Source organism: Pyxicephalus adspersus, chromosome 1 (assembly GCF_032062135.1).
Source record: "Pyxicephalus adspersus chromosome 1, UCB_Pads_2.0, whole genome shotgun sequence".
Lineage (NCBI taxonomy): Eukaryota > Metazoa > Chordata > Amphibia > Anura > Pyxicephalidae > Pyxicephalus > Pyxicephalus adspersus.
Window position 1 is genome coordinate 11,550,316 of NC_092858.1, and position 25,087 is coordinate 11,575,402.

At 40.0% G+C, this 25,087-nt stretch overlaps 1 protein-coding gene across 1 annotated transcript in view; it reads right to left on the reverse strand.

The window, feature by feature from the left end:
• The window catches only part of RAB38 (RAB38, member RAS oncogene family), a 38,149-nt gene extending 24,161 nt beyond the window's left edge, over positions 1-13,988 (reverse strand). Inside the window, exon 1 of the mRNA XM_072402401.1 lies at positions 13,583-13,988. Within this exon, the coding sequence (XP_072258502.1) occupies positions 13,583-13,784 (202 nt within the window). The 5' untranslated portion in view covers positions 13,785-13,988. The remainder of the gene's footprint in view (positions 1-13,582) is intronic.
• Positions 13,989-25,087: the final 11,099 nt, after the last annotated feature.

Below are 25,087 nucleotides of genomic sequence, written 5' to 3' on the forward strand. Positions count from 1 at the left end.
ACACACGGAGGAACCACACACGGAGTCACCCACCGTACCACCCGATTCTGGTAAGTAATCGGTGGGTGGCTTATTTGCGGGGGGGGGCTTATTTTTCATTTTTCCCTAAAAGGGGGGGCTGTCTTATTTGATGGCCCTGCCTTATCATCGGGGAAACACGGTATGTCACATATTCCAGTATGCTGCTGGCTGCTCCTTCTGCGCATGCCGGATCTCAGACATGTGTGAAAGGGGCTTTCCTGGAATGTTTTTCAGGTAGCCCGGTGGCTCTGAGGTTAGCGCTCTGGCCTTTGCAGCGCTAGGTCCCAGGTTCGAATCTCAGCCAGAACACTATCTGCATAGAGTTTGCAGGTTCTCCCCGTGTTTGTGTGGGTTTACTCTGGTTTCCTCCCAAAAACATGCAGTTAGGTTAATTGGCTACCCCCAAAAAATTGACCTTACACTGTATTAAAGACATATGGCTATGATATGGACATTAGATTGTGAGCTCCTTTGAGGGACGGCTAGTGCTGCGTAATATAATGGCTCTATATAAATATTGTGTAATGTTAAAAAAAACTGCCAATCGTGAAAGCAGCACTTCTTTACATTTTCAGGAAGGAGCAGTTGTAATGAACATCAAATGGCATAAGAAGAAGAAGGAAGGAGCAGAAAGAAGATGAAGGCTCCCGGAGTCCAGTCCACACTGGAAAGAAGAAGAAAGACAGGACAGTGCAGGACCGACTGGACTTGGATTATGAAGAGATTGAAGGCTTTACATCTATTCACAATTTACTGTATCTATGTAGTAGAAGTGCTGTAACCCTAGGACAACAAGTGTTTTAGGATTACAGTACTTCCCCCTCTCAATTCCATAACATAGGTTGAGATTGTTCTATAGTCCATAGAAATAAATGAGAAGAATGCTATTATTCAAATATTCATTTTGGTAACACATAGCAGCACATACATGTTATTGAATTGTGGTGCTACTATTTTCAATGGAAATCCAATGCACACCTGCGTTACAACACACAAAGCATAGTAAAGTATTGGTGATGGATAAATGCATGCATAAAAAATGGCACAAGTCTGAATTTCAAATTCAAAGCTTGCCTTAATCAACACTCGTTATTGAGTGACAATGCCTTCTTACACTTCTTTATTTGTCTCTAATCATTTGGCCCACACACAGAGTTCCAATAAAGACCTGTGTCAGCATAAAAACACATAAAAAATCAATATAAAGAACTATGACCACCCCAAAAAAAAAATATAAATATATATATAGTATAACTAAATATGTACAGCAGCCCTTAATGAGAGTTTTTGAAGGTCCTGAATATAGAAGAAAACAGGGCACCAGCAAGGGAGTTAATGCTTTGGTAACTAGCACTCATTATAATGTGTGATCGATAGTAAAGTACAGGACAGCTTCACTCTAATTGGGCAGTTGCTGGTTGTGGTGGTGGTATGGTGTTCGTACAATTACTGCTTGGCATCAGGTATGGGTGGCCGAAACAGTACACCAATCCAGGATTGGTTCATTTTAATGAACAATAATCACGCCATGCTGGTGGCAGACATCATTGTCTGTTTGGAAGCGATAACTCCACCTGCTGAATGGAAAATTCTCTCCAATATGACAATCAAGGGTAATATAAGGCTTGGCACACTCAGACAATTCTTAAAGCGTAACTAAACTCGCATTTTTCACTTTACATAAAAGGGTAGACAACCCTTTTATGTAGAGTAAAAATTCTGTTTGTTTTTTTTCATGTGCAGCACCCTTTTTTTAAAAAAAGGGTTGGAAGCGCCGTCCCCGAATTCTTGATCACCTAGGCAGTAGAGAATGAATGGGAGCACAAAGCCTCCCGGGATACCCAGGTCACGTATCCCAGGAAGGTCTTGGGCGCTCTTTCTGGGCATGCTTGAGCATCTCGGGCATGCGCAGAAGGAGCCTTCTTGCGCAAAATGAAAATTTGCTGATCTCACACATGCACAGTGAGATCGACAATTTTTTTCATCCTACGTCACCGGATCTCGAGTCGGGTGATGTAGGAAAAAGGAGTGAAAATGAAGAAGAAGTGAGGATGGCGGCGCCTGGAGCGCCGGCTCTGGGACGAATGCCGGATTGATGCGGGACCCGATGCAAGACACCCTCGGAGTGATCCGACAGCCTTGCGGGATTGAAGGTAAGTGTTTTTTTTTTTTTTTTTTTTTTTTTGCCGTTTTGGGTTTCGTTTCTCTTTAACAGCCACAATATAAGAAAACTGAGGAAGTTTGCTTGCAATGCTGGAAAAAATGCCTGTGTATACCTAGAAATTATTACTGTTACACTTTCCACTTTCCTCCAGTGACTCTGTCCCCAAACGTTCCCCAAGTACTTTCCCCTAAGTAAGTAGCAGCAAGGACTTTATGTCCCTGACCATCTTTTACCTATGCACCTAATATTCGAACTCGGATTGATCAAATTCAGAGTTGTGGTCTGAAATTGTAATTAGTGTTGGCGTTCAAATTCGGGTTGTCCTTATATTCAACCTGAATATGGCTGTTCGAATTTGGATGCCGTAGCCAGCATTCATTGAGAACAGTGTGCGATCCCCAGCACTAGAGGTTAAAAGGGGACAAGTTTCCCCATTCATTCACCCAAACAATAGCCCCCAAATCGATCGAATAGCTGTCGAATTGGATGGTGAGATATTCGACCAACACTAGTTGTAATAGCTCAAACTGCAGTTGGGGGTTAAATTTTGGTAATTCCTGGACATAGACAATGAGCCAGTAAGATGTGAATAGAGTCAGTACGAGGATCTTTCCAAGCCTCATAGTAATCTAAAGTATAAGGTTTCCTTGAAATTGCTTTATTATTATCTGCTATTCACATTGACCATTCTAAATCATATGGAAATGATACCTCCCCACTCAGAAATATGAATAAAGTAGGAGAGAACATTTTCAAAGCATTACACAGGAAAGTGAGGCCTGTGAAATGTAAATGGAGACTGAGAAATGTCAGACATTCAGTCTATTGAAGACAAGATTTTTAGAATATTCAGTCTCTTTGAGTAGTGATAGGTATATAGCGGGTTATGGAGAAGCAGTGGATCTGATGTTAAGTGTTACATTTAGCCTTTTCGAAGAAGAAACTTCAAATGGGTGCACACAGAGCTTACTCCAGGGTGAAAGCCTATTTATAAGGTTCTCTTTTATATTGCCTTTGGTTGCCCAGGATAAAAGTGTAATATTAGCCTTTTATAATGCTGGGTAGTTACTTAGATCTACCCAAGCGGTCTTATTCCAGAACTGAAATAACTGCAATTATAATGACTCATTAATAAAATGTCATCTTGGTGTCAACTGTGGATTTCTACAAATTTTATTGGAGATCCTCTACTGCTTCTGCTCTGTAGGTATTGGTTTAGACCATAACCTCATCACACGCATGGCTCCAAGACTTTTCTAGAGCTGCTCCAACCCTCTGGAATGGTCTTCCTTGGCCTAGTCGGCTTGCTCCTACTTTCTGCTCATTTATAAAAGCACTCAAAACCCATTTTTTCAAACTTGTCTACCCATCTTCTTCCATCTCCTAAACCCTCACTAATTCCCACCACTACATATCTCCCCCTCCTATTGTGTGCTACTACCCCCTCCTCCTAGATTGTAATCTCTTCGGGGCAGGGTCCTTTCCCCCTGTGTCACTCTCTGTATTCGTCTGTCATTTGCAACCCCTATTTAATGTACAGCGCTGCGTAATATGCTGAGGCAATATAAAAATTCTGTAATAATATTAAAAACTGGAGTCCTATAGAATTCCAGTTATGGCCTAAACTAATAACTGGATCACACACACAGAACATAGGTGATCCAGCAAACCTGGAATGGATCTGGTCCAGAATTGAAAATATTTGCCTACTAATAGCAAATAATTACAGGCTTGCTGGATCACCCAGTTTTTCCCATGACAGCCTATCTTCTCCAGTCTCGGAGAGCTTTATAAATGAGGGCCATAATGTCTGAGTTTCTATGTCAAGTTCTCTTTAAAGGTCTGGGAGGAACTACAATTACAGGGCTAATGAAAATTTTAGGAAATTCCGTCTACAATTTTTTTACTATTTGATGGGCAATCATCCTTCCTGAGATTCTTGTGGTCCCTTAACCAACCCTTCCCTGGCTTTCCCTTCCTCTGTTCCTTTACCCATTTAGCCTGCCCAACTAAGTCAACCAGTTCACCGACTATATTGACTAATACATTGCAAACAATAACAACAATGGTAGTAACCTCTTCAAGTTTATATTGACCAACACAATGATGAATATATGAGATTTAGATTTTTTTTTTCAATTTTGTTGAAAACATGTTGAAATGTTTTGTTGAAAAGACTTTTAAAGATTTAAGCCATGTGGATTTATATTCTTAATAACCTCACTAGATACAATTATAATGTCCTTGAGGATCTTACCCAATTATTAGAAGAAGGGCATGTGTTTGTAGAGTTGGATGAAGAAGCTGATCTGTTTATCAGTCGCCCAAAAAAACTTTTTTCTTCCCTGAGAACTGACTCAAACTTTTTTAAATTGCTCATCAAATATTTTAAAAAACATGTCTTTGTTAATACCAGCAGCTTCAGGAAATTAAAATAGAAAAAAGGTAATGTAAAACCTTTAGACAAAGGAGGTAACAAAGGTAATATTATTATTACTGTTAGCAAGCAAAATTTACATTACGTGAAATTGTGTAACAAAATAGAGATTGGTATTGAAAGAAATCACAACAATAAGTGGTCAACTGTCAAAATTATTTAGAGCTGCTGAACACAATAATCTAAAAGTACAAGGGAGTTCTTAATAATACAATATCCAACCCAGGTTCTATGAATTCCCTAAAACACACACATGACCACTCTGGTAGACCTCCGATTATAGGGATAGGGTCATACTTAAATGTCCAGTAAAATCATAGGCAACCATTTGTAAAATAACTTTTTTTTTACACAAGAGTTAGTCTGTTGGTGCAATAAGATTGTGATCCTTATGGGATTTAATTGTGTATTTATTATGTTACTGACAGTCTTTTTGGTATATAACCCCTTTGTGCTTAATGGCTCTTACTTTCTCTGGTACAGGGGGTGGCAATGGGGCAACATGTGTGCTGGGCAATGAAAACTTTTGTCTGGAATAGGGTGGAGAGCAACTGATTTTCAGCAGTAAGGAATTATATCTGAGTCACAAATATATCAGCAATCTTCACTGTGTGGACCAGATCTAAAATACTTCTCCAGGATCTATTGTTTACTACATTAACAATCAAATAATAATATTATTTTTTTAATAAAACCCTAACATAATTTGCAGTGCTGTACAATAGATGACAAACTTACATTCTTGAAAGGTAAAAACAGTGACAAGCCCTCGGGTAAATGTAGTGGCTGAAGCAGAACAAAAATAAGAACAAAGTAAGGTTCTGTAGGGAGTCAGCTGGGTCAGAGGGTGATGACAAATTCAGAGGGTGTTTTGCACCATGTACCTCAATTTTACCTAGAAAGGGGATTAAATGGCCTGGATATGGCTATGAGTAAGTGTGTTTCTGCAGATTTCTGACTCTTTATATGGGATCCAGGCCCGGAGAGTCCTGGAAGAAATAGTTGGGCCAAGCACTCCATCCTGGTTCCAGGCCAGAAATTGAGGATGGCTAGGAAGCACCTGGCTAATGATAAAAAGGAGATAGACTTTCAGACTGGGGGAATGGGAATCTGAGGCCAGGTGGTTCAGGTGGACAGGCTGGGTGAAGGCTGTATGTTGGGAGGGCACAGGAAGTCCCCCAATGTTTAGGTTTGCAGGACCAATAACTTTGAAGAGTCTCAGAGAGAGCCAGGAGGCTACATTTTGTGTTTATTTTCTGAAGGACCATGTTGCTGCTGATCCGCTTGGATGTTTATATTCTGCCTATATGAATGGAATAAATACAAGTGGGCCGAGAATCCAGAAATTTGATATACCTCTCTGCAGCAGGTGTGTTTGAAGCAAAATCCCTTTCAGTGTTTAGCACATACTCACACATTTTAGTGACCCTAAATGATCTGAAGAAAAATGTTCTAATCCTATAGCTTTATATCGAGTGACTGTAGCACAACAAATGTGTAGAATACTTTCAGCTGGCTGCCTAAATTTATGTAATCCCACAGAAGAATGTCACAAAGTATGGGAAAAAGCAAAAAGTGTTAATCTGAAAGGCCGGCTTTCATTTTCATTCACAAATTCCACCAGTGACTCATTGGAGAAAGTTTGTTTAATGGTTTTTTACACTGGTATGGTTCACTCCTCGTTACCCAACACACATAAACGCCCAAAGCGGCACCGAAGTGGCCTTCATGTTGAGCTGCGTTACCACCGCAGTGTTTAACAATGCACAATGCATATGTGGAGCCGTGTGATGTACTGCGGTAAATGTGATAAGGCGGGATGTGTGCATCACCTGACATTGCCTATCCCTTTCTGCAAAGATCTGTCTGATTACATTTATTTCTTTTTTTGGAAGTATAGTTCCACTTTAAAGTGCACCAAGTACAATTTAATGCTGTTTCCAACAATGAATAATTTACATGTTATAGTTATTAAAATAAACACATTCGAAGAAATGTTAGAACTATTCAGAACTTACCTGATTTAGAACTTCAGAACTTACCTAGAGAGATGTCATCATCTTTGTGAAATCTAGAAAACACCGAAGCTCCCAATTCTGGCATGAAGGATGCTCCTGCACTGCGCTGGAGAGTCAGCTCATAAGATTTGGGGCAAACTCAGAATCTTTTTCAAAGGATTGTAGTATCTCTTTCTACTGTACAGACGTCAAGTGTAAGTACAGTTTTTCCTTATCTTTGTAGGTGATATTTGTATAGCTGAATGCAAATGGAGTGAGGTGGAATTTGATGCAATGTTTTAAGAACACACAAACACACGTGTGGCTGGCAGCACATTTGCGGCTTTAAAACCATGGAAATTCCAAATGTTTGATGTTCCTGGCTGATATTTTACAGATCCAGAAGATAAAAAAGTTAAAAGTTTGTAGATTATGATTGTTCTTTTTAAAAAAGGTGTAAAACGCTATCACTGACCATCATGCTTGTCCAGTATGTCAACTATTCCTAGTGTTCAGAGTCGGAGCAGGAAGCTTTAGCATGTGATCTGACAACGCATGACCCTGGACAGTTTAGACTTGTGTATATTGTATTAAGGGAAAATGAACTGTCTGCTGTTATATTTACAGCTACTAATGAACGAAACACTGCAATGCTGGCCCATCATGGTCAAACTCATCTGTAACCAACCGTCTAACCATCATCCCTGCTAAATTTAATATATCCACAGCTCACAGTATATTAGCATGGTGGTCAGTGGGAAGAGTTCCTCTTACAATGCTGGCCAATGCTGGGAAGAATGTCACCCTTACAGCCAGCCAAAAGGATCATTGGTGTCACAAATGGCTTATTGCTCAAGGAACCCCCCAGCAACCTCTGGAGGAACCCTGATTGAGAAACACAACTTTAAGCAGACAACTCTTTAATTTATCAGTAACTGGTTATTATATTATCAGTTATTATAAAAACACAATGTTCCAGAAGGCCTGGTCTTTGCCTATATGTTCCATGGCAAACTACAGTCTTTCTCTAATATTGTTTTTGGACAGCAAATGTTTTTTTTGAGGCACACCGACCTCCCGCATGGTTTTAAATGGTGCAATCTCTTTCTAATTGTACATAAAAGCACTTTACACCAACTGTTGCAAATGTTCCTGCAGATCCTGCAATATAACCCTGGAGGTTTTAGAGACTTGTTTTTGTATCAAACAGTTAGTTCTTGGACTAAACTGACTGCAAATTAGCACTTCATTAAAGTCTTGTATGTTTTATAATTATTTGGAAATCTATTTAAATCTCTTGCCAGACTCTTAGGCATCCATAACCTTCTTTCTAAATGATTTAGAGAGCTTTTTTGATCTTAGCATGATGACACCACACATATCAATAGCAAAAAGAAGCACCAGATGCTCCATATCTGAAGTTTAAATAAGATAAGTTCCACCTAAGAAGGTTCTTAGTATATTGTTAGGAATATCTGCTTTGAATTTTGTGGATTTGAACGGGTAATGTATGGGGCAGTTATTATTTCCATGTGAAAAATCTGCATTTGAGTACAGGTAGATTATATCAATTTAAAGTTTATTTAGTTATGCAAAAGCAAAACAAATCTTATAAAGTATACTTTCTTCTTCACGTTACAATAACGAAGGAATGAACAAAGACAGAAGCAGTGAATGATAACCTATTGCCAATCTGAAGCATTCCACGTGTTGAAAAAAAAATTCACCATGGCATCTGTGGACTGGACCATTAGAGTGTCAAAAGGCCAACCAGGCATCACCTTGTCATTCGTTAGCCATGGCAACAAATATTAGAAAACAAAAGTAATATATTGTATAATATATATAAAACACGCACTGTTAGATATAAATATTCACAAGGCTTTAGCAACAAAGTAAAACCAAGAACAGAAGAGCACAAAGAGGCTTTTCTGGCTAATTAAGGTAATGGCAGACACCTTCCTGCTTCCAGGCACAACTTTCACTTTTAACTTTCTAATCATTGACATGTTCACTTTGATAACTGGTTAATACAATACCATCTTAAGGAATGGATTTTTTTAAAGTAAGTAGAATGATAAAATCCAGAGAAGATGAAAAGATTTGGTAATTAAATCCGACACAAAGAACAGGAAGGAATGGATTGGGTCAAATCTAAAAACCAGGGGGCATTTTCGTGCAAAAACATCCATGGCCTTCAAAGGCTGGCACTGAAAATGTATCATGTGTGTGTCAGAAATGTAGGTCTAGAATGGGGCACTGAAGATAGCAAGTTAAAGTTATATATACAATTGCATACTAAAGCTAGCCAGACAAGAATCTGGATAGAACTTCATAGGTGTACATGTGTGTATGGGACGGTGTGCCTGTAGTAAGTTTTCCAGTCCAGCATCAGACTCCTCAGACCCTCGTCAACCTTTTTGGACGCACAGACCACTAAAATTACTGGCTCAGGACTGCTCATGCGCAAAGAGCCTTGTGTCACTTAAAGGGGAAGAACGTTTTCCCATAGTGATGTCATGATGCCGGTGGGTTATGCTTAGAGACACAACCAGCCCATCACTCTGAGCCTGGTATCCTTACGGGGGACATGGTCTGAGGTACTGGCTGGTGCGGCCCCGTAGCAGTGTCCTTCTCCTGACCCTGCTTGGGGGCGCACCGGTAAGAGCCGCGGACCACCAAAATTTCCGACAGTTGGTGACTGCTGTTCTGGAGAACAAGCAGTTTGCAATGCACTTGAAAATGTGAAAGGAGCCTTAAGCTGCAGTCATAAAAACGGACAACTTGCATGCAAAGGGTAATTGACCTTTTTATGACCTGTTCACAATTTTTGTGATAATGTAAAAATGAAATATAGAACACTGATTACATTGCAAGCAGAAACCTCTGTTTGTATATTGTAGCCCCTGATTTATACAGGCGAAGGGGCACATGTTTACTATAAAACTATTTGGCCTTTGCAAGACCTCATGCCCTTAATCCAACATTCTATTTTACAAGTAAAAGATGTATATTCTACTTTTCTTGTACTTGTAGTACGGTGGCAGTGGTATAGAAAAAGGGGTTGCAGAGGCAAAATTTTGCATCAGGACCCATCAGGACAAAGCTAAGCATGGTGGCACTGGATGAAGACAGCTGGTCTATTACAGACTTTCCATCAGAATTCTCATTAGAAAATTTTAAAATCTAATTAAATCACAGGTCAAATATCATTTTCTGTATTCTGGGTGCCCGGCTTTGATGGATAGATGGTATTGGGAATGCCCTTCAACATCAGGTAATTTCCATAAAAAGCAATTGTGTAGTGCTGAGGACACTATGGGGGCTACATTTGAAGTTCTTGGCATTGCAATTTTGTGGATGTGATCTATAATATTGGGATGTGTTTTTTCTATGTTTAAAGGGGCTGCAAATTATTGCAAAAGCAGTTCAAAGACATTAGTTTCTACAGTACTGCATTTGAACAAGAAACATTGCTTGAAAAACCTCATTAGGAACCCTAAAGGTGCCCACAGAAGTAGGTCTCCTGATCTGGTGATAGTCCATTATCAAGACAATCACCAACAGGCCTTGGTGACAAAGCAATTGGACAGGTTGGAAAATTTTGTCCAGTCATATTTGTTTCCCTGGGGTCAAGATTTAGATACCCCCATCCCTAATCTCTCAGAAATGCTCATGTGACCAGCAATGACGTTTCGGCAGAAGCTTCCTTGTGAGATATTGTGTGATGGTTGACCCACTGCAAATCAAACAGGAAGTGCAGATAATCACCAAGAATGTTATTATTTAACCACTACTTGCTGGACAAAGGGACCATGGTCTTCCAAAAGGATCTAGCACTTTACCAGAGGATGCCTTTAAAGGTAAATCTATATTCTCTGCACATTTATTGATCTAACCTCCCTTCAAAGAATTTCTTTCTTTCCATTTTGGATTATTAGGTGATGGGTAAAACAGCTGTCAGTTTCAGTTTCTTTGTGTCATCAGAGAGATTTCCTTTTTCTTCCAAACTTTTCGACTTAACATGAAGTGTGAGGGAATCTTTATAATGAAGAAGATCCTCTCTCTCAGTTGTAACAGAAACAAGTTTTTCCACTGCAAAATTTCTCTTCAATTCTTTATCTAAACATTCTGGATTCATCCATCAGGCTGCTCCTAGAGAGTGAATCTCCCAAAATAGGACACATATGGCAATAAGAACCTCACAGGGGTTCTATCCCTGTATCCCCCTCAACTCTCTATGGCTGTACCATAGTCACCAGCCTCCGTTTCTCATGCATGAGCCATTAGGAACACTTTCCTTTGCAAAGAAATCACCCTCCACAAAATTGGTTAAACTGAATTGTGAGAAAGAGTAAGTGGTCAGGGCCAGTTATCGAGTAAAGCAAACTTTGTATTGCCCTGGGCTCCCACCTCTTCCGGGCCCCAACTAACAGAAAGGCAGGGAGCTGGAATGCTACGCATTTGGTACTCCAACTTCAAATTCGCCCAAATCCCTATTTTATTTAAACCATCCCTGGGAGTTGTGCCACATAGGTCTTAAAGACCCTGGGTTACCTCCTTACTCCTTAGGAAATATGGATAGGTCCGTTTGTCACATCTTGGGTTTTACAATTTTCTCACCAATAAATTCACTTAGCGATTGGAAAAAGTTTTGGTGCGTATAAAACTTTTGACAGAACTTTACAAAAAAAATCAACATTGCATGCTATTGGTTTAGCTTGCCAAAAGAAAGCCAAAAAAAGCAACAAAAATGATTCAAAAGTTTTGTGTAAAACAAGAAATTCCAATAGTGCATAGATTCTGCTGGGTTGAATAATCCATTGATATTAGTCCTGGGGTCAGCTTGGTCAGATCTCCCATCTGAGGACAATAGCTCTGTGAGCAAATCTACATCAGATGATTGTTGCTCTAGATGAATGCTTGTCTTGAGGGAAAATCTAGCATGTGTTCAGCTCCACCCTGACTGATCAATGAACGACCAAGTGGGAACCGGTGACATTGGTCTTCCCCCCCTCCCCTCTCCATAGATCAGGACGGTAATTTGTGTACAAGGCTCATTTATTCTACATTCACCAGCAATGATCGTGAAAACAGAAATCTGATTTCTGTTCAGGTTCTTCAAACAGCATCAATGTGATAAAATATACCAATTATTGTTTTCTACTCTCTGATATCCATCCATGGTGATATTTTAATTTTGCCTTCACTTTTTGCACGTCACATAACTTTCTGGAAATCACTGCAACTCCTTACAAGTCGGTGATAATGATACTGTAAACTAATATTTCTGTGTCAAGATGAAATTTACTAGCACAAACATTGTGGTAAACCTGAGCTGACTAATATCAGAGAGAGACAACTGGCAGCCAAATGTGGGCAGGACATGTGAAATGTACCACACTGGTGTTAATGTATTTACATATAGTTCCTTGGGACTCAGTTGGGAAGACTTTTTTTTTTTTGCTTTAAAAGGACAAAAAGAAAAATGCGGTTGCAAGTAATTATAAAAAAGCAGGACTAGGTGATGAAAGAGTTAAAAGAAGCACTTGGAGCACCTTTTTGGCACAAAGTGGGCAGCACGGTGGCTCAGAGGTTAGCACTCTAGCCTTTGCAGCGCTGGGTTCCAAGTTCAAATCTCCACTAGGACACTATCTGCATGGAGTTTGCAAGTTCTCTCTTTGTTTGCATGGTTTCCACATTCCAAAAACATGCCATTAGGTTTATTTGGCTTCCTCCTAAAATTGACTTTAGACGGTATTAATGGCATATGACTATGGAATGGGAAATTAGATTGTGAGCCCATTGAAGGGACAGTTACTGACATGACTATGAACTTTGTAACGAGATGCGTAATATGTCAGCGCTATATAAATACTGGATAATAATGGTGCCCCCTTGATGGTGGGTATGAAGAGTCAAAGAACTCAATGGCCCTATACAAACAGGTGCTTAGTGCAGAGCTGGTGTTGAATCCCACCTTCAATGTGCAGGGAACTCCTGATGACACCATGGGCCCGTTCAATAATATAACTTTTTGCCCTGAATAAGGTTTATATGAACAGGCTTAGAATCTGAACACAGTCCCACTCAAATGCATGCATTTGAATAAAAAAACTTGCTCCAAAATAAAAATACTCTTCAATATGACTACCTTGTCCTAATGAATGCAATGCAAGTCAAATGCAGCCCCAAAGTGGCCATCTACACCCCCCAACATAAAAAAATCTCTAAACACCAATCAAATGCTCTGAGCCCCAAAATTAGATTAATAATGTGAATATTTACCCTTTACTTCCACTGGTGACTGCTGCCAATTAGAGAAAAAATTAAAGGAATGCAAACATCTTAAAGCTGTCCCCAACAGAAGGGATAAAGGGAAATATTTCAATGGGGACACCTATCACTGGGGGACCACCATATACAAAAAGTTTTTTCCCCCACTTTGAGAGACTTTTTCTCAGTTGCTGTTGCATCTCTAGGCAGGGGGTGCAAATAAATTTCCCCAGTGGAACAAATACACAAACACACAAAATTGGGATTTTAACCATTTCCAACTGTACCCAAAACAAATATTCCAGATTTGCTGGATCACCCAGATTTACTGATAAAAGTTTATCTTCTCCAGCCTTGGAGAGCTTTAATAAATCAGGACCAATGGGTTGATTTACTAAACGGCAAAGTGAATTACACTTAGTAATTAAAACAAAGTTCTGCTGACTTCAACCATTCAGCCCCATGCAAGGAAAATCTTGTTTTTTAGATTTCCTTGCATGTGATTGGGTATTCTTTGTGAAGTATCACCACATTCACTAAGCTACGTGATCTATCCCTTGCATGGTGATGATTCACCTTGGTAAGTGTACATTCCTTTAGTAAATCAGCCCTTTTACTATTAGCTGTATAGATTACCCTAATACCCATAAATGGGGCAAGGTTGATATAATGCCCTTCTCTACTCACCAGCGATATCCCACAGCTGTAGTCGGACGACAGTGTCGGAATCCCAACTTAGGACCTTGAGGGCGAAATCCACTCCAATGGTGGCGCGGTAATGTGGGGAGAAGTTCTGGTGCACATAACGTTTGATGATACTCGTCTTACCAACCCCCAGATCACCAATCACCAGGATCTTGTAGAGGTGCTCCGTGTGATGGCTCTGCATCTTGATTCCCAATCTCCCAGCAGACTAATCCCATGCTCCGCACTGAATTCTTGCCAGGGTCAGGAGGGAGAAAAAAAAAGGGAGGGGTGGGAAGGAGGGAGCAGTACAAATAGAAAGAGACACACTGTCACAACTTTACAAAAAGTTCAACACATCAAATGTTTAACACATTTGTTAGAAAGGCACCAGAGCTACAGAAATATAATATGTGGGGTATACGAGGAAACACGTGCGGGCCGCAGTATATCAAGATAAAGGTGAAGCAATAGATAACGGATATGTGGGCACAGTGACAAACTTCTCAATTTGTCGCATGAGATTGCAGGCAAGAACAAACAACCTAAAGCACTACAACTCCCAGCAAGCTGAGTCTGGCTAAGTTGGTGTGTTGTGCAAAGGATTCTGCTCTGGTTTTAGGAATAATTTTGATTGGGGCACACTGAGCAGGAATGGAGCTTGCAGTAACTTTGCAAGAAGTGAATCCATTCCCGATGTGATGGGGTCTGGTTTATTAAAGCTCCACTAAGCTAGCGAGGATACAATTTCATCAGTGAAGCTGAGTGATCCAGCAAACCTGGAATGGATTTCATCACAGTCATTTCCTATTCACTAGCAAATGTTTTCAATCCTGGACCTCATTCCAGGTTTGCTGTATCACCCAGCTTTACTGTTGAAAGTGTATCTTCTCCAGCCTTGGAGAGATGAATTAAATCAGGCCCAAGGTATAGAAATAGTTTATTTTGAGCTTGGATTTTTTATTGGAACAAGCCATTCATGTATACCTATACAGGCAGAGAGGGTGGCATTAGTCTGCTGCAGGCAGGAGGAAGCATCATCTCAGTCTCCCTTAGAACAGTGAGGTTGCAGTGCATTTATAGCTTCCTCAAGCCAGGAAACACTGGCACTCGGGGAGATGCTCCATTAGGAATGAATGGGGGCTGCTGTGAGCGGTACATTATTATTATTATTAAACAGGATTTATATAGCGCACATATTACACAGCGCTATACATTAATTAGGGATTGCAAATGACAGACTAATACAGACAGTGATACAGGAGGAGAGAACCCTGCCCCGAAGAGCTTACAGCTGATTGGGATCAGATAGGGATTTTTGGGACCAGCGGCATGAAACGATGCGATTGGCAGCTCCTGGGCACATAGCAAACTGCTGCGGCGCTCCCAGGATGCACAAACTGTACCACAGGTAACAAAATTGGCAGTCGTGGTGCAAATCTTTGAACAACATTTTGTGGACAGTGCTCTATGAGAAAATGGTTTCTAACTTCTACCATTCACTTGAATTGGAGAGGTTGGGACTTCATCTGAGCCCACAGCAGAAAGCTGCAGCTCACAGGTCTGAAATGGCCTTTATTTGTGAACACAGTCGGTGTTTATAAGAGTGTGTCGGCTCTAAGAAAGTATCTCAGTCCAGGAGGTAGATAGTGACCCCAAAGAATGCGTGAATGAAGATCGCATTGCCCCCTATAGTCCTTTTGTGGCAGAACAGGAGATCTTTTCTCTACTGTAGGTAAATACAATTTGCATGTCTTGTCCCTCCCCAAGCTTGTGAATGGACAGTAAAAAAAGAAGCAGCACAGTGATAAGCTTAGCTATCTAGCTTTCTATTACTCTCTGCTCTCTCCTCCTTTCCACATATTAATAAAACTCACTAACTTTTGACTGCTGCTTTCCCTTTTTTAATATTCAGCAAGCAGCTGAAATCAGGTGAAATTCAGGAACTTATAATGTACATTTAATGTTTTAATAAAAATTAAATGAATTGCTGCCTTTACAGCTGGGTGGAGATCAATGACCACAATACTCCATGACACCGATGCATTGTAGCAGCTTTGGGAGTATACAAATTTTTCATTAGGCCCTTTCAAAACCTAGCATTACATTCCATAAGATGAGCATGGGACCCAAATACCCCTCGGAATTGACTGATTGCTTCCATTGATGTCCCCGTGAATGATATGGCAGCCATATTGTGACAGATCCGTGATTGAAGATGATGTGTTCTATACCTGGATATTTACGTTGTCACCATAATTACTGACATATGCAAATTAGGTCACAACAGCTTTTTGTAGATCCTCCATGGAAAAGATTCTTTCTGCATATTAATAAGCTCCACTTTCTTTTCAAGGTGTTTGCTGCATAAACTTAACATGCCCAGTCCAGGGTTGTTGCAGTGTGTTTGTAACATGTATGTTAATCTGAAATCTGTTGTTCTTTAATATTTTGGGTTTATTTTTCCTGTTTCTTCTTTTCCTCATTCGGTAACAAAAGCTTTCTGATTTTTATAATATGGTTTACAGCATTGTCACCATTGGGTTTCTTTGCTTTTCTATGCAATGCAGGCAGATCATGGCTGGTGGGAGGGGAGTGCTATCAGGGGGTTGGTCTTTGGGACCATGCAAATATCCCAATATTAGTTGGATTTCAGTCTGGAGAAGTGGGACTTTCTGATGTCATACCATGCTAACGATCCAACACCGGGGAACTGTCTATGGGTGACACCGAGGTAGATTGCATTGCCATGGTCTCTGCAATGAGTTGTCATATCAATATGTGATGCCAGCCCACCATAGTTAATTATAATAAAATCCAGTAAATGAGGGGTGGGCCAGTGACAGACAGGGTGGACAAGAAGACTCTTTATAATGTTGGATGTTCTCCAGCTAGGAAATGTTATCTGACTTGTTGCATCTTGTGATGCACTCTGTGAGGAGCTCACGGTGTGCAGTAAAATCAGAGTAGACATTTCTAGTCCAGAAGAGGAACTGGTACAGGTGTGCAAGACAGAAGGCAAGGCTGGAGTATAACTTTCGGTAAGTGTGGCATCATGTCTCATTATATGAAGTTTTTATATCAAGTTATTTTTTTTTTCAAATTGTTTCCTTTACCAGGCGATGCGTCAAATACCAGCACTTAGTATTGCAGGCTGACAACATTAAGCTACTACCTTTAGATTTAGCAGTAATGTTGTCATCCAATTGTGATGAATGCATTTATTAGGCAACCCAATGCCTAACTAAGGAAAGTACGTAGAAAGCCCACCTGCCAACTCAAGGAACCACCCAACAAGCCCACCCAACAAATGATGGAGGGACCCAGCAAGCCCACCTGTACTGATGGAGGAACCCAGAAAGTCCATTCACCAACTGATGGAGGGACCCAGAAAGCCAACTGTTCAACTGATGAAGGGATCCAGAAAACCCACCCACCAACAGATGGAGGAACCCAGCAACCAACTCAGGTCAGCTGATGGCGCGACCCAGAAAGCCTAACCACTAACTGTTGCAGGGACCTCAAAAAACAAGCTGACAACTGATGAAGGGATCCAGAAAACCCACCCGCCAACTGATGGAGGAACCCAGAAAGCCCAACCACTAACTGATGGAGGGACCTCAAAAACCAACCCGCTAACTGATGAAGGGATCCAGAAAACCCACCAGCCAACTGATGGAAAGACCCAGTAAGACTACATCTATCTGATGGAAGGACTTAGAAAGTCCACCAACTGATGAAGGGACTCAGAAAGCTCACTTGCCAACTGATGGAGGAACCCAGAAGGCCCACCCTCCACAGAAGAAGAAGATGGCGGTGGAGTCATGGCCAGTCACCCTACACAAAAAAGGAGAGCATAAATGACTGGTCAAAAGCAGGATTACTGCACCGATCTGGCAGAAGTACATATAAACACGCCATGATTTTAATAAGAATACATGCAATACTTATCGTATTCACACAATATTTGCTTATCTTGGAGTTCAGCTTTAAAGTGTACAGAAAAGTGTAAAAAAATGAATAACAGAAAGGGGAAGGATGTGCGATACACAGTGGCAGACATTACCACAGAAGCATGCAATGCAGCCTGAGACTAAAGTGGAATGCATGGTGCAATTCTTGGAGGATGTTCAGTCCAGTAACTTGACAAACGGTGAAATCTTTTGGTCACACTCAGCACCATGCACCAGTACAGAGCAGTGTTCATATTGTCGGCTGTGTCAAAGACATTCATTTTTTTTACTGCATAAATATTAGTGCAGAATGTGAAGAATGGGGAACGTGATCCTTATTACCAGCAGCATACACAGTGCTTAGATTAAGTTTTATTCAGCATTTTAAAGATAGTAGGTGGAGTCTTTATGCACCTGGGGACAAGTGTACATCCAAAAAAACCTTTAGGGCCATTTCAGACTTGTGGCTGACCATAGCAATCACGTTTTGTTTCTGTGTTTGCCCGTAGCTGCAGTTGCAGCGGATTGTGCTGCAGTTCCTGATGGGTGTACGGTGGCTTTTCCTCCTTTGGTGGAAGAACCGCATTACTCAACCGCACAACAAAGCGTTTGTCAACCTCTGTGGTCGACAGTATAGTAGTTGAAAAGGTGTGAAGTGGCTGACACCTGCAGCCCTTTTAGAACCCTTGTTTTAAACCACATGGTTTCAACTCCCAGGTGAACGGCAAACTAGTTCTGTGCCACTGGAAAAGGCAAACTGCACCGCAGGCACCAAGATTTACGCACAATTGTGCAAATCTTCAAGCAATATCCGAATAGCCAAAGTTGCTTTTAGGAGCCACATCATGATCTGTCACTATGATTTGCAACCTCTCTATTGGGAGAAATTGGGAGCGAGGTTGAGCCCAAGGCAAAACACTGCAGCGCATCCGGAGTCTAAAGTGGCCCTTATAGTACAAATTAGCTTAATATTCCTTCATTCCAAACTTCAAACAGCTATGTCAGGTTCATTGGCCTTCATCTTCATTGGAGGACTTTTTGGTTCTTTATAACCCACCTCACTATAAGGGAGTGTATATTGACCTTTTAACATGGGGGAACCTTTGGAGTAACTTTAAGGTCTTCAGGCTACTCACAGGGCATTATTGTGGTAGTCATTAGGAAGAATGCCTCGTACATTGCTGGTCAGTGAGAAGGCTGCAATGCTTACAGATAGCAAAAAAGATCATTGGTGACACTTAAACCAGCGGTCGCCAACCAGTGGTCCCCATGAAAATTTTGATGGTCCACACAAAAATTTGGATATTATTTGCAAATTTTATGTTTTATTACTAATAAAACAAAAATAATATTCTAATAAATTCTTGCACTAAATTCACAACTTGTACTAGCGACGGAAAAACGGGAAGCGCAGCCTTGTTTGGACCATTACAACAGTCATCCCGATCTGCGAATACAGATTCTCATCCGATTGTTTTATTTTATTTATGTCTCAGATGATCTTTTAGGTATGACCTTAACTGTGTATTTTATTTAACTGTTATATTAATGGCATCAAATGGTTTGACTTTGATAACTATTCTTGTTTGGTCTTAGATTTGAATGAAATAAACCCATAATGAGTAAGAAAAAGCAAACAAATATTTTGCATTTCTAGTAATACCAAAGATAATACAGCTAATAATAGTAACAATAGTAATACGTCACTTACTCATGAACTGATCAATGAATCAGAGCCTACACAGGCCTTGTCAAGCACCATTAGGAAGATTATTATTTTACAAATGTATTTATCTTTTTTTAAAAATTCATGGTCTGTGGGATTTAAAATTATGAATTTAGTGGTCCGTGAGGTCCGAAAGGTTGGCAACCCCTGACCTAAACTGACCTAAGAGGCAGAAATTGCTCATTACTCAAGGAAGCCCTGGCAACCTCTGGAGGAACCCTCGTTGAGAAACACTGTTATGAGGTTTCCCTAAAAGAAGCTGTTGTTTTTTCTGATGGAACTGGCTGAACCTCCCTAAGCTCTAAACTCAGTGATGATTCCATGAGTGATTATATAATGTTATAAGACTGAGGATTCAGCTGATGGAATCCCCATGACTCTAAGACCTTGATCACATGGGCCTCAGCTTGTAGAAGAGTAATGAGTACATTAGGATTTTGTGAAGCTTCAAACAACCTTTAGGTTTAACGTGGGGATGTTAAACATAAATCCTAATAGGGGGCTGACTATCACGTTAAACAACTTACTGGCAGGGTTTTAGCACTCCCGCTAAGATGTGTGTTTGATGATGAGTGTGTCAACCTTAATTAACAAGTAGATTACATTTCATTATTTGGGCCCTGTTCAGATAGGTGGTGGGAACATCGGTTCCTGGATGGAAATGACAGAGAGAAGGGATAGAGAGCAGGCTTTAGAGGCAGACAGTTATTTAAAGAAGAAATATTTATAAAATGTACTTTATTTGTTAATAATACAACAATTGAACAGAGAAAGTAGAACAACAGAGGATTGTACAGCTCTTAAATTTTCAGAGCTTAACTGTACCTTTTTTAACAAAATCACTTAAGCAAAATATATGTTGATGTCTTTTAACCCGGCGCGTTTCACCCAATGGGGGCTTCCTCAGGGGATTTTTAGAAAATGGAGTATTTGCTTATTCAGGGTGATAAGTAAACATTCAGGAGAAATGATGAATTAGGATCACAAGGGTAATCCAAAGGTAAGTATTGGTAGTATAAATGATTCACCACAGTTGTACTTGGTTACTGATATTTATGGTGTAGTTAGAGTAAGTTTTTTGTCCTGAATAAAGGTGTTTCAATGTAGGTATAAATAGCAGTAGGTCTGTGAGTATGTATTAATGTATATAACATAGGTGGTGGTTCCAAGGGTACTCCTGAAAGCTTATGTGTTGGAATGTATGGCGTAAAGGGTCGTCCAAATGGTACTTTATATATAGTGTGCCAAAATGATTGGTTTACATGTGGAAGGGAAAAAAATGCCAGCAGTCTGTCAGGAAGAAATCCTAGCAGATAGAACCTTGCCAGTTGCTCAGGCATGCCAGCTGTTGTGCTGGTTGGTAACTAGCATTTCAAAATTTTATTGCTGGGGAACTCGAACCATTCACTACCACCCCCTCTGACTGCAGGTGGGAGGCTACATGTAGCACACCAACTATAAGCATGGCTCACAGGTGTGAGGAAATGGTACATGCTGTTCATCCTCACTGCCCATCTGAACTGGCCCCTAAAGTGAAAATAAACTAGCATTACTTACCTGTCCTTCATTGCCCTTTGACCATCCTGATTGGCCGGGCATAACTGCACATGCCAGCAATATTCATTCATTGAGCAGTCACAGCTCAGCTTTTTTCCAGATAACTGGAGCAATCAGACAAGTAGGAGGGGTTGTTGAAGAAAGAACTGTTCCTTTCTACAGCAATTACCTGATTCTATATTCCTAAAAGTGGCTACCTACTCTGTGGTTTGTGTACCCAGAAGCTACCAACTCTGCAGTTCTTCACTGTGGGTGTGAAAGTGTCCTAAAGATGTAACCTCCATGACATTACTGCTTTTCTTCAAATGGTAAGGGAGGTAAAAGTTACTAATCCTTCCACTATTCATTAGGTGGTGCCACCCCAGTTTTTTAGTAGTCAATAAAGAAAGAGAGATGAAATATTGGGGTTTTCCTTGGTAATTCCATGTGCATGAAATGTCCAAATATGCATAAAATTATAGTATTTGACATTTACAAATCACACAGTGATATACATCTATAGACTGGCTCCCATAGCAAAACGTGGGATGTAAGACCCGACGCTTTTTACCGGGCTTCTTCAGGGGTATGTAGAGAATGACAATATACCATACAAGTAAAATAAATATTAAAAAATAAAATGAAGAAATAAAGAATGTTCTTGGCGAAATGCGTTGGGTTAAGAGATGTTATCTGCATTCCTCTCTAAACATAGGGATTTCTTTGTATAGAAAGTGGTCTTACATCCTACATTTTGCTATAGGAGTGACCAATCTATGGATGTATATCACTGTGTGATGTTAATTCAATAAAATTGTATGCATATTTGGACATTAATACACATTGATTTATCAAGGAAAACCCTAGTATTTCATCTCTCTTTCGTTATCCATTACTGCTTTTCTTTCAATATTTTACCAATTTCTAGCAATGTTAATTTCATGAATTTTATCTTATCTGACAGGAAATAGGTATTTTATTCATTTAACATGCTAAGAAAGTAAAAGAGTGCCATGGCTATACCTGTATAGGCAGCTTGTCTGCATTACAGAAATAAAAGGGTTCATTTGGCTTGAAGCTTGCTGAATGTTTTTGGCTTAAGTACAGTACACACTGCTGTGTACAATGCAATTTAACGGTCAGGGGCCTAAAAGTCATGTACTTGTTGAAGTATAAAAAAAGAAACCATGAGAAGGGGACCAGAATCATGATAAAATGAATGTATGCTGCTAATCAGCAATTGGGGCTTCTCTCCAGCCCTGTTCAAATGACCTAGACACAGTTAGATCCAAAATACATTCACCATTGACAATCTGTAATGATATGTTGCCATGTTCTGCATCATTCTGGCGCACAGGTTAGCACTCTGGCCTTTGCAGCGATAGGTCCCAGTATGGAACCTAGCGCTGGAGCATGGAGTTTGCATGTTATCCCCGTGTTTGCGTGGGTTTCCTCCAGGTACTCTGGTTTCTTCCTACAGGTTAAATGACTTCCCTCCACAAAATTGTCCTTAAAATGTACTAATGACATATGACTATGGTAGAGACATTAGATTGTGAGCTCCTTTTAGAAAAAACTAGTGAATTGACCATGGACTTGGTAAAGTGCGGCGTAATTTGTCAGCGCTATGTAAATACTGTGTAGTAATAATAATATTAATGTCTTGGGTAGCCCTGATGATGCACTGCATAGGGGCAGGTCCCGATGCTCCAGTTCACTTGAAGTGTGTTGATATTAATATCGTTAAACAGTATTTATATAGCGCCAACATATTACGCAGTGCTGTAAATTAAATTGGGGTTGCAAATGACGAATACTGTCTGTATTCAGGAGGAGGAGAGCACCCTGCCCCGAAGAGCTTACAATCTAGGAGGTGGGAGAATTAACACACAATAGAAGGGGATGATGCATTTAATTCAGAGGACAACCAGCAATGTACCCATTTTACCTCTTCACTCTTGAACTGGTGCTTCCAGGAACAACAAAGAGAGTCATTGTCACCTTGTGCACTGCTAAAAAAAGGTTTCACTCAAAAATGGTTTAACATTCTGCAATGCCCGACCTACACCTTTTTTACAATTTTACTTTAACATATTTTCTTTGCATGAATGCAAAACACAAATACTGTTGAACAAAAAAATCATACTTCTATATCTACATCATGCACATGGACACAATTTTAGTTATTTGCAATGAATTGTTAGTATTGTAGATTTATTGTTATATTCTTTAACTATTGAGTCAATAAACTCCAACCAACTATTTTTTACAGGTGCTTGGAACTGTTGATTTGGATGGAATCTGGTAGAATTGATTTAAAAATCCAACTAAATTCAGATATCTAAAACTGGTATTATATTTTACTTGTCAATAACAGGTATTGTAGTGTCAGATGGGAACTGATTTAAAAAAAGCTCTGAAAGACTAGAGAAGATAGACTGTCATGGAAAAACCTGGATGATCCAGCAAACCCGGACTCAATTTCTTAAAAAGTATTTGCTAATAGTTTGTAAATGTTTTTAATCCTGGAAAAGATCCTTCAATGTTTGCTGCATCAACCAGGTTCTCCTATGATAGTCTATCATCTCCAATCTTGGAGGGCTTTAATAAATCAGACCCAATCTGTCTTTATCATTTGCTGATTCCATTTTGTAAAAGGTTTTGAAACAAATCAGAGAAATGCAGAAAACAAAAAATTCAACCTAGTTTGTCAAGTTTTGCTTTAGGCAACAATTGTCTATTTGCACACAATTTACAAGGTGACATTTAAAGTAGAACGCATTGGTGGGTGGTGAGCTTTTGCCAAAACCAGCAAGTATGCACAGCACAGCAAAGCAATTTTCTGCACAGCATACTTGCTGATTATGGCACAAATTTACCAGTGAGCAGCCTTCCTGTGGCAATGACAGCTCCAGGACCTCTGATTGCTAAATCCACAAAAGGCACCATCTTCACCACTGGCTACATGGCGGCCATTCATGAGTGCGACCACTGTCATCCACCATTAGATAGCCACTGATAATGTAACTCCTGTGCATGCAGCATGACTCTGTCAATAAGTACTACTACTACATATCTCCCCTCCTATTGTGTGTTAATTCCCCCACCTCCTAGATTGTAAGCTCTTAAGGGCAGAATCCTCTCCTCCTCCTGTGTCACTGTCTGTATCTGCCTGTGATTTGCAACCCCTATTAAATGTACAGGGCTGCGTAATATGTTGGCGATATATAATTCCTGTTTATTATTATTATTAATAATAATAATAATAATATTAATGACCAGCAATGTAAGAGACATTCTTCCCACTAATCATCACTCTAATATAATGTGAACTGTGGATATAGTAATTATAGATGGGGTTCCCCGAGACTTGAAAGTTATTTCAAGGGATCCCCTATGTTAAAAAGATTGGGAAACACTGGTTTAAAGTTAAAAAAAAGACAATTAAAATGTATTTTTGCAGAAGGGACTTCACCCGTCCCTTTTTAGAATAAGTTCCTGCCTGATTGCATGTTTCAACTGAAGTTCCACTTTAGAAAGAGAGACAACACGCGTCAAGAAGAGTAACACACGGCTCCCGTCCGTGCATTTTGTGGTCCAAAAGGTTTAGGACCACTGCACTACATAATATGTTGGTGCTATATAAACATAAGGTAATAATAATAGTAACAGTTTTCCTGCACTTTTAGGGTGTTGTGATGATGCATTGTAGAACACATACATTGCAACACTGTGAAAGGCATTTGGAGCTGGTTGCAGAAATGTGTGTTATTACATGACATGTGACAACATGCTGCACAAGCATTGCTTCTCTGGGTTAAAAGCACCCCATATGCACCCTAGGTATATACTGGTATGTATCATGCTGCAATGTGCAATAGTGTGGGCCATGCCTGGTTGTGTGATGTGCTAAAAGATGCATCATGCACTATATTTGTGTGCAATGTGATTTGTTAGGCAGTTCATTCAAACAGTCTGCAGCACATTGCAATGTGTTTAGTAAAACACACCACATTCCCATAGTGTGAACAAGATCTTCACTCTAACATTTATATTAGGAAACGCTATAGAAATAATTGCAAAATCAAAAATGTCTCTCCTACAAGACAGGTCCTCCTTGATCCATAGCAATAGAAATTCAGGGGGAAACATTTAGCTTCATATGACATCCATAGGATGGATTGTTTTTTTAGGTTGAGTAAACCCTTTTGGTTTGTTAGGCAAGAATGAATGATTAGTGGCTGCAGAGATGAATGCGTTGTTTGTGGGGATGTAATTCACGCTTTATCTTCA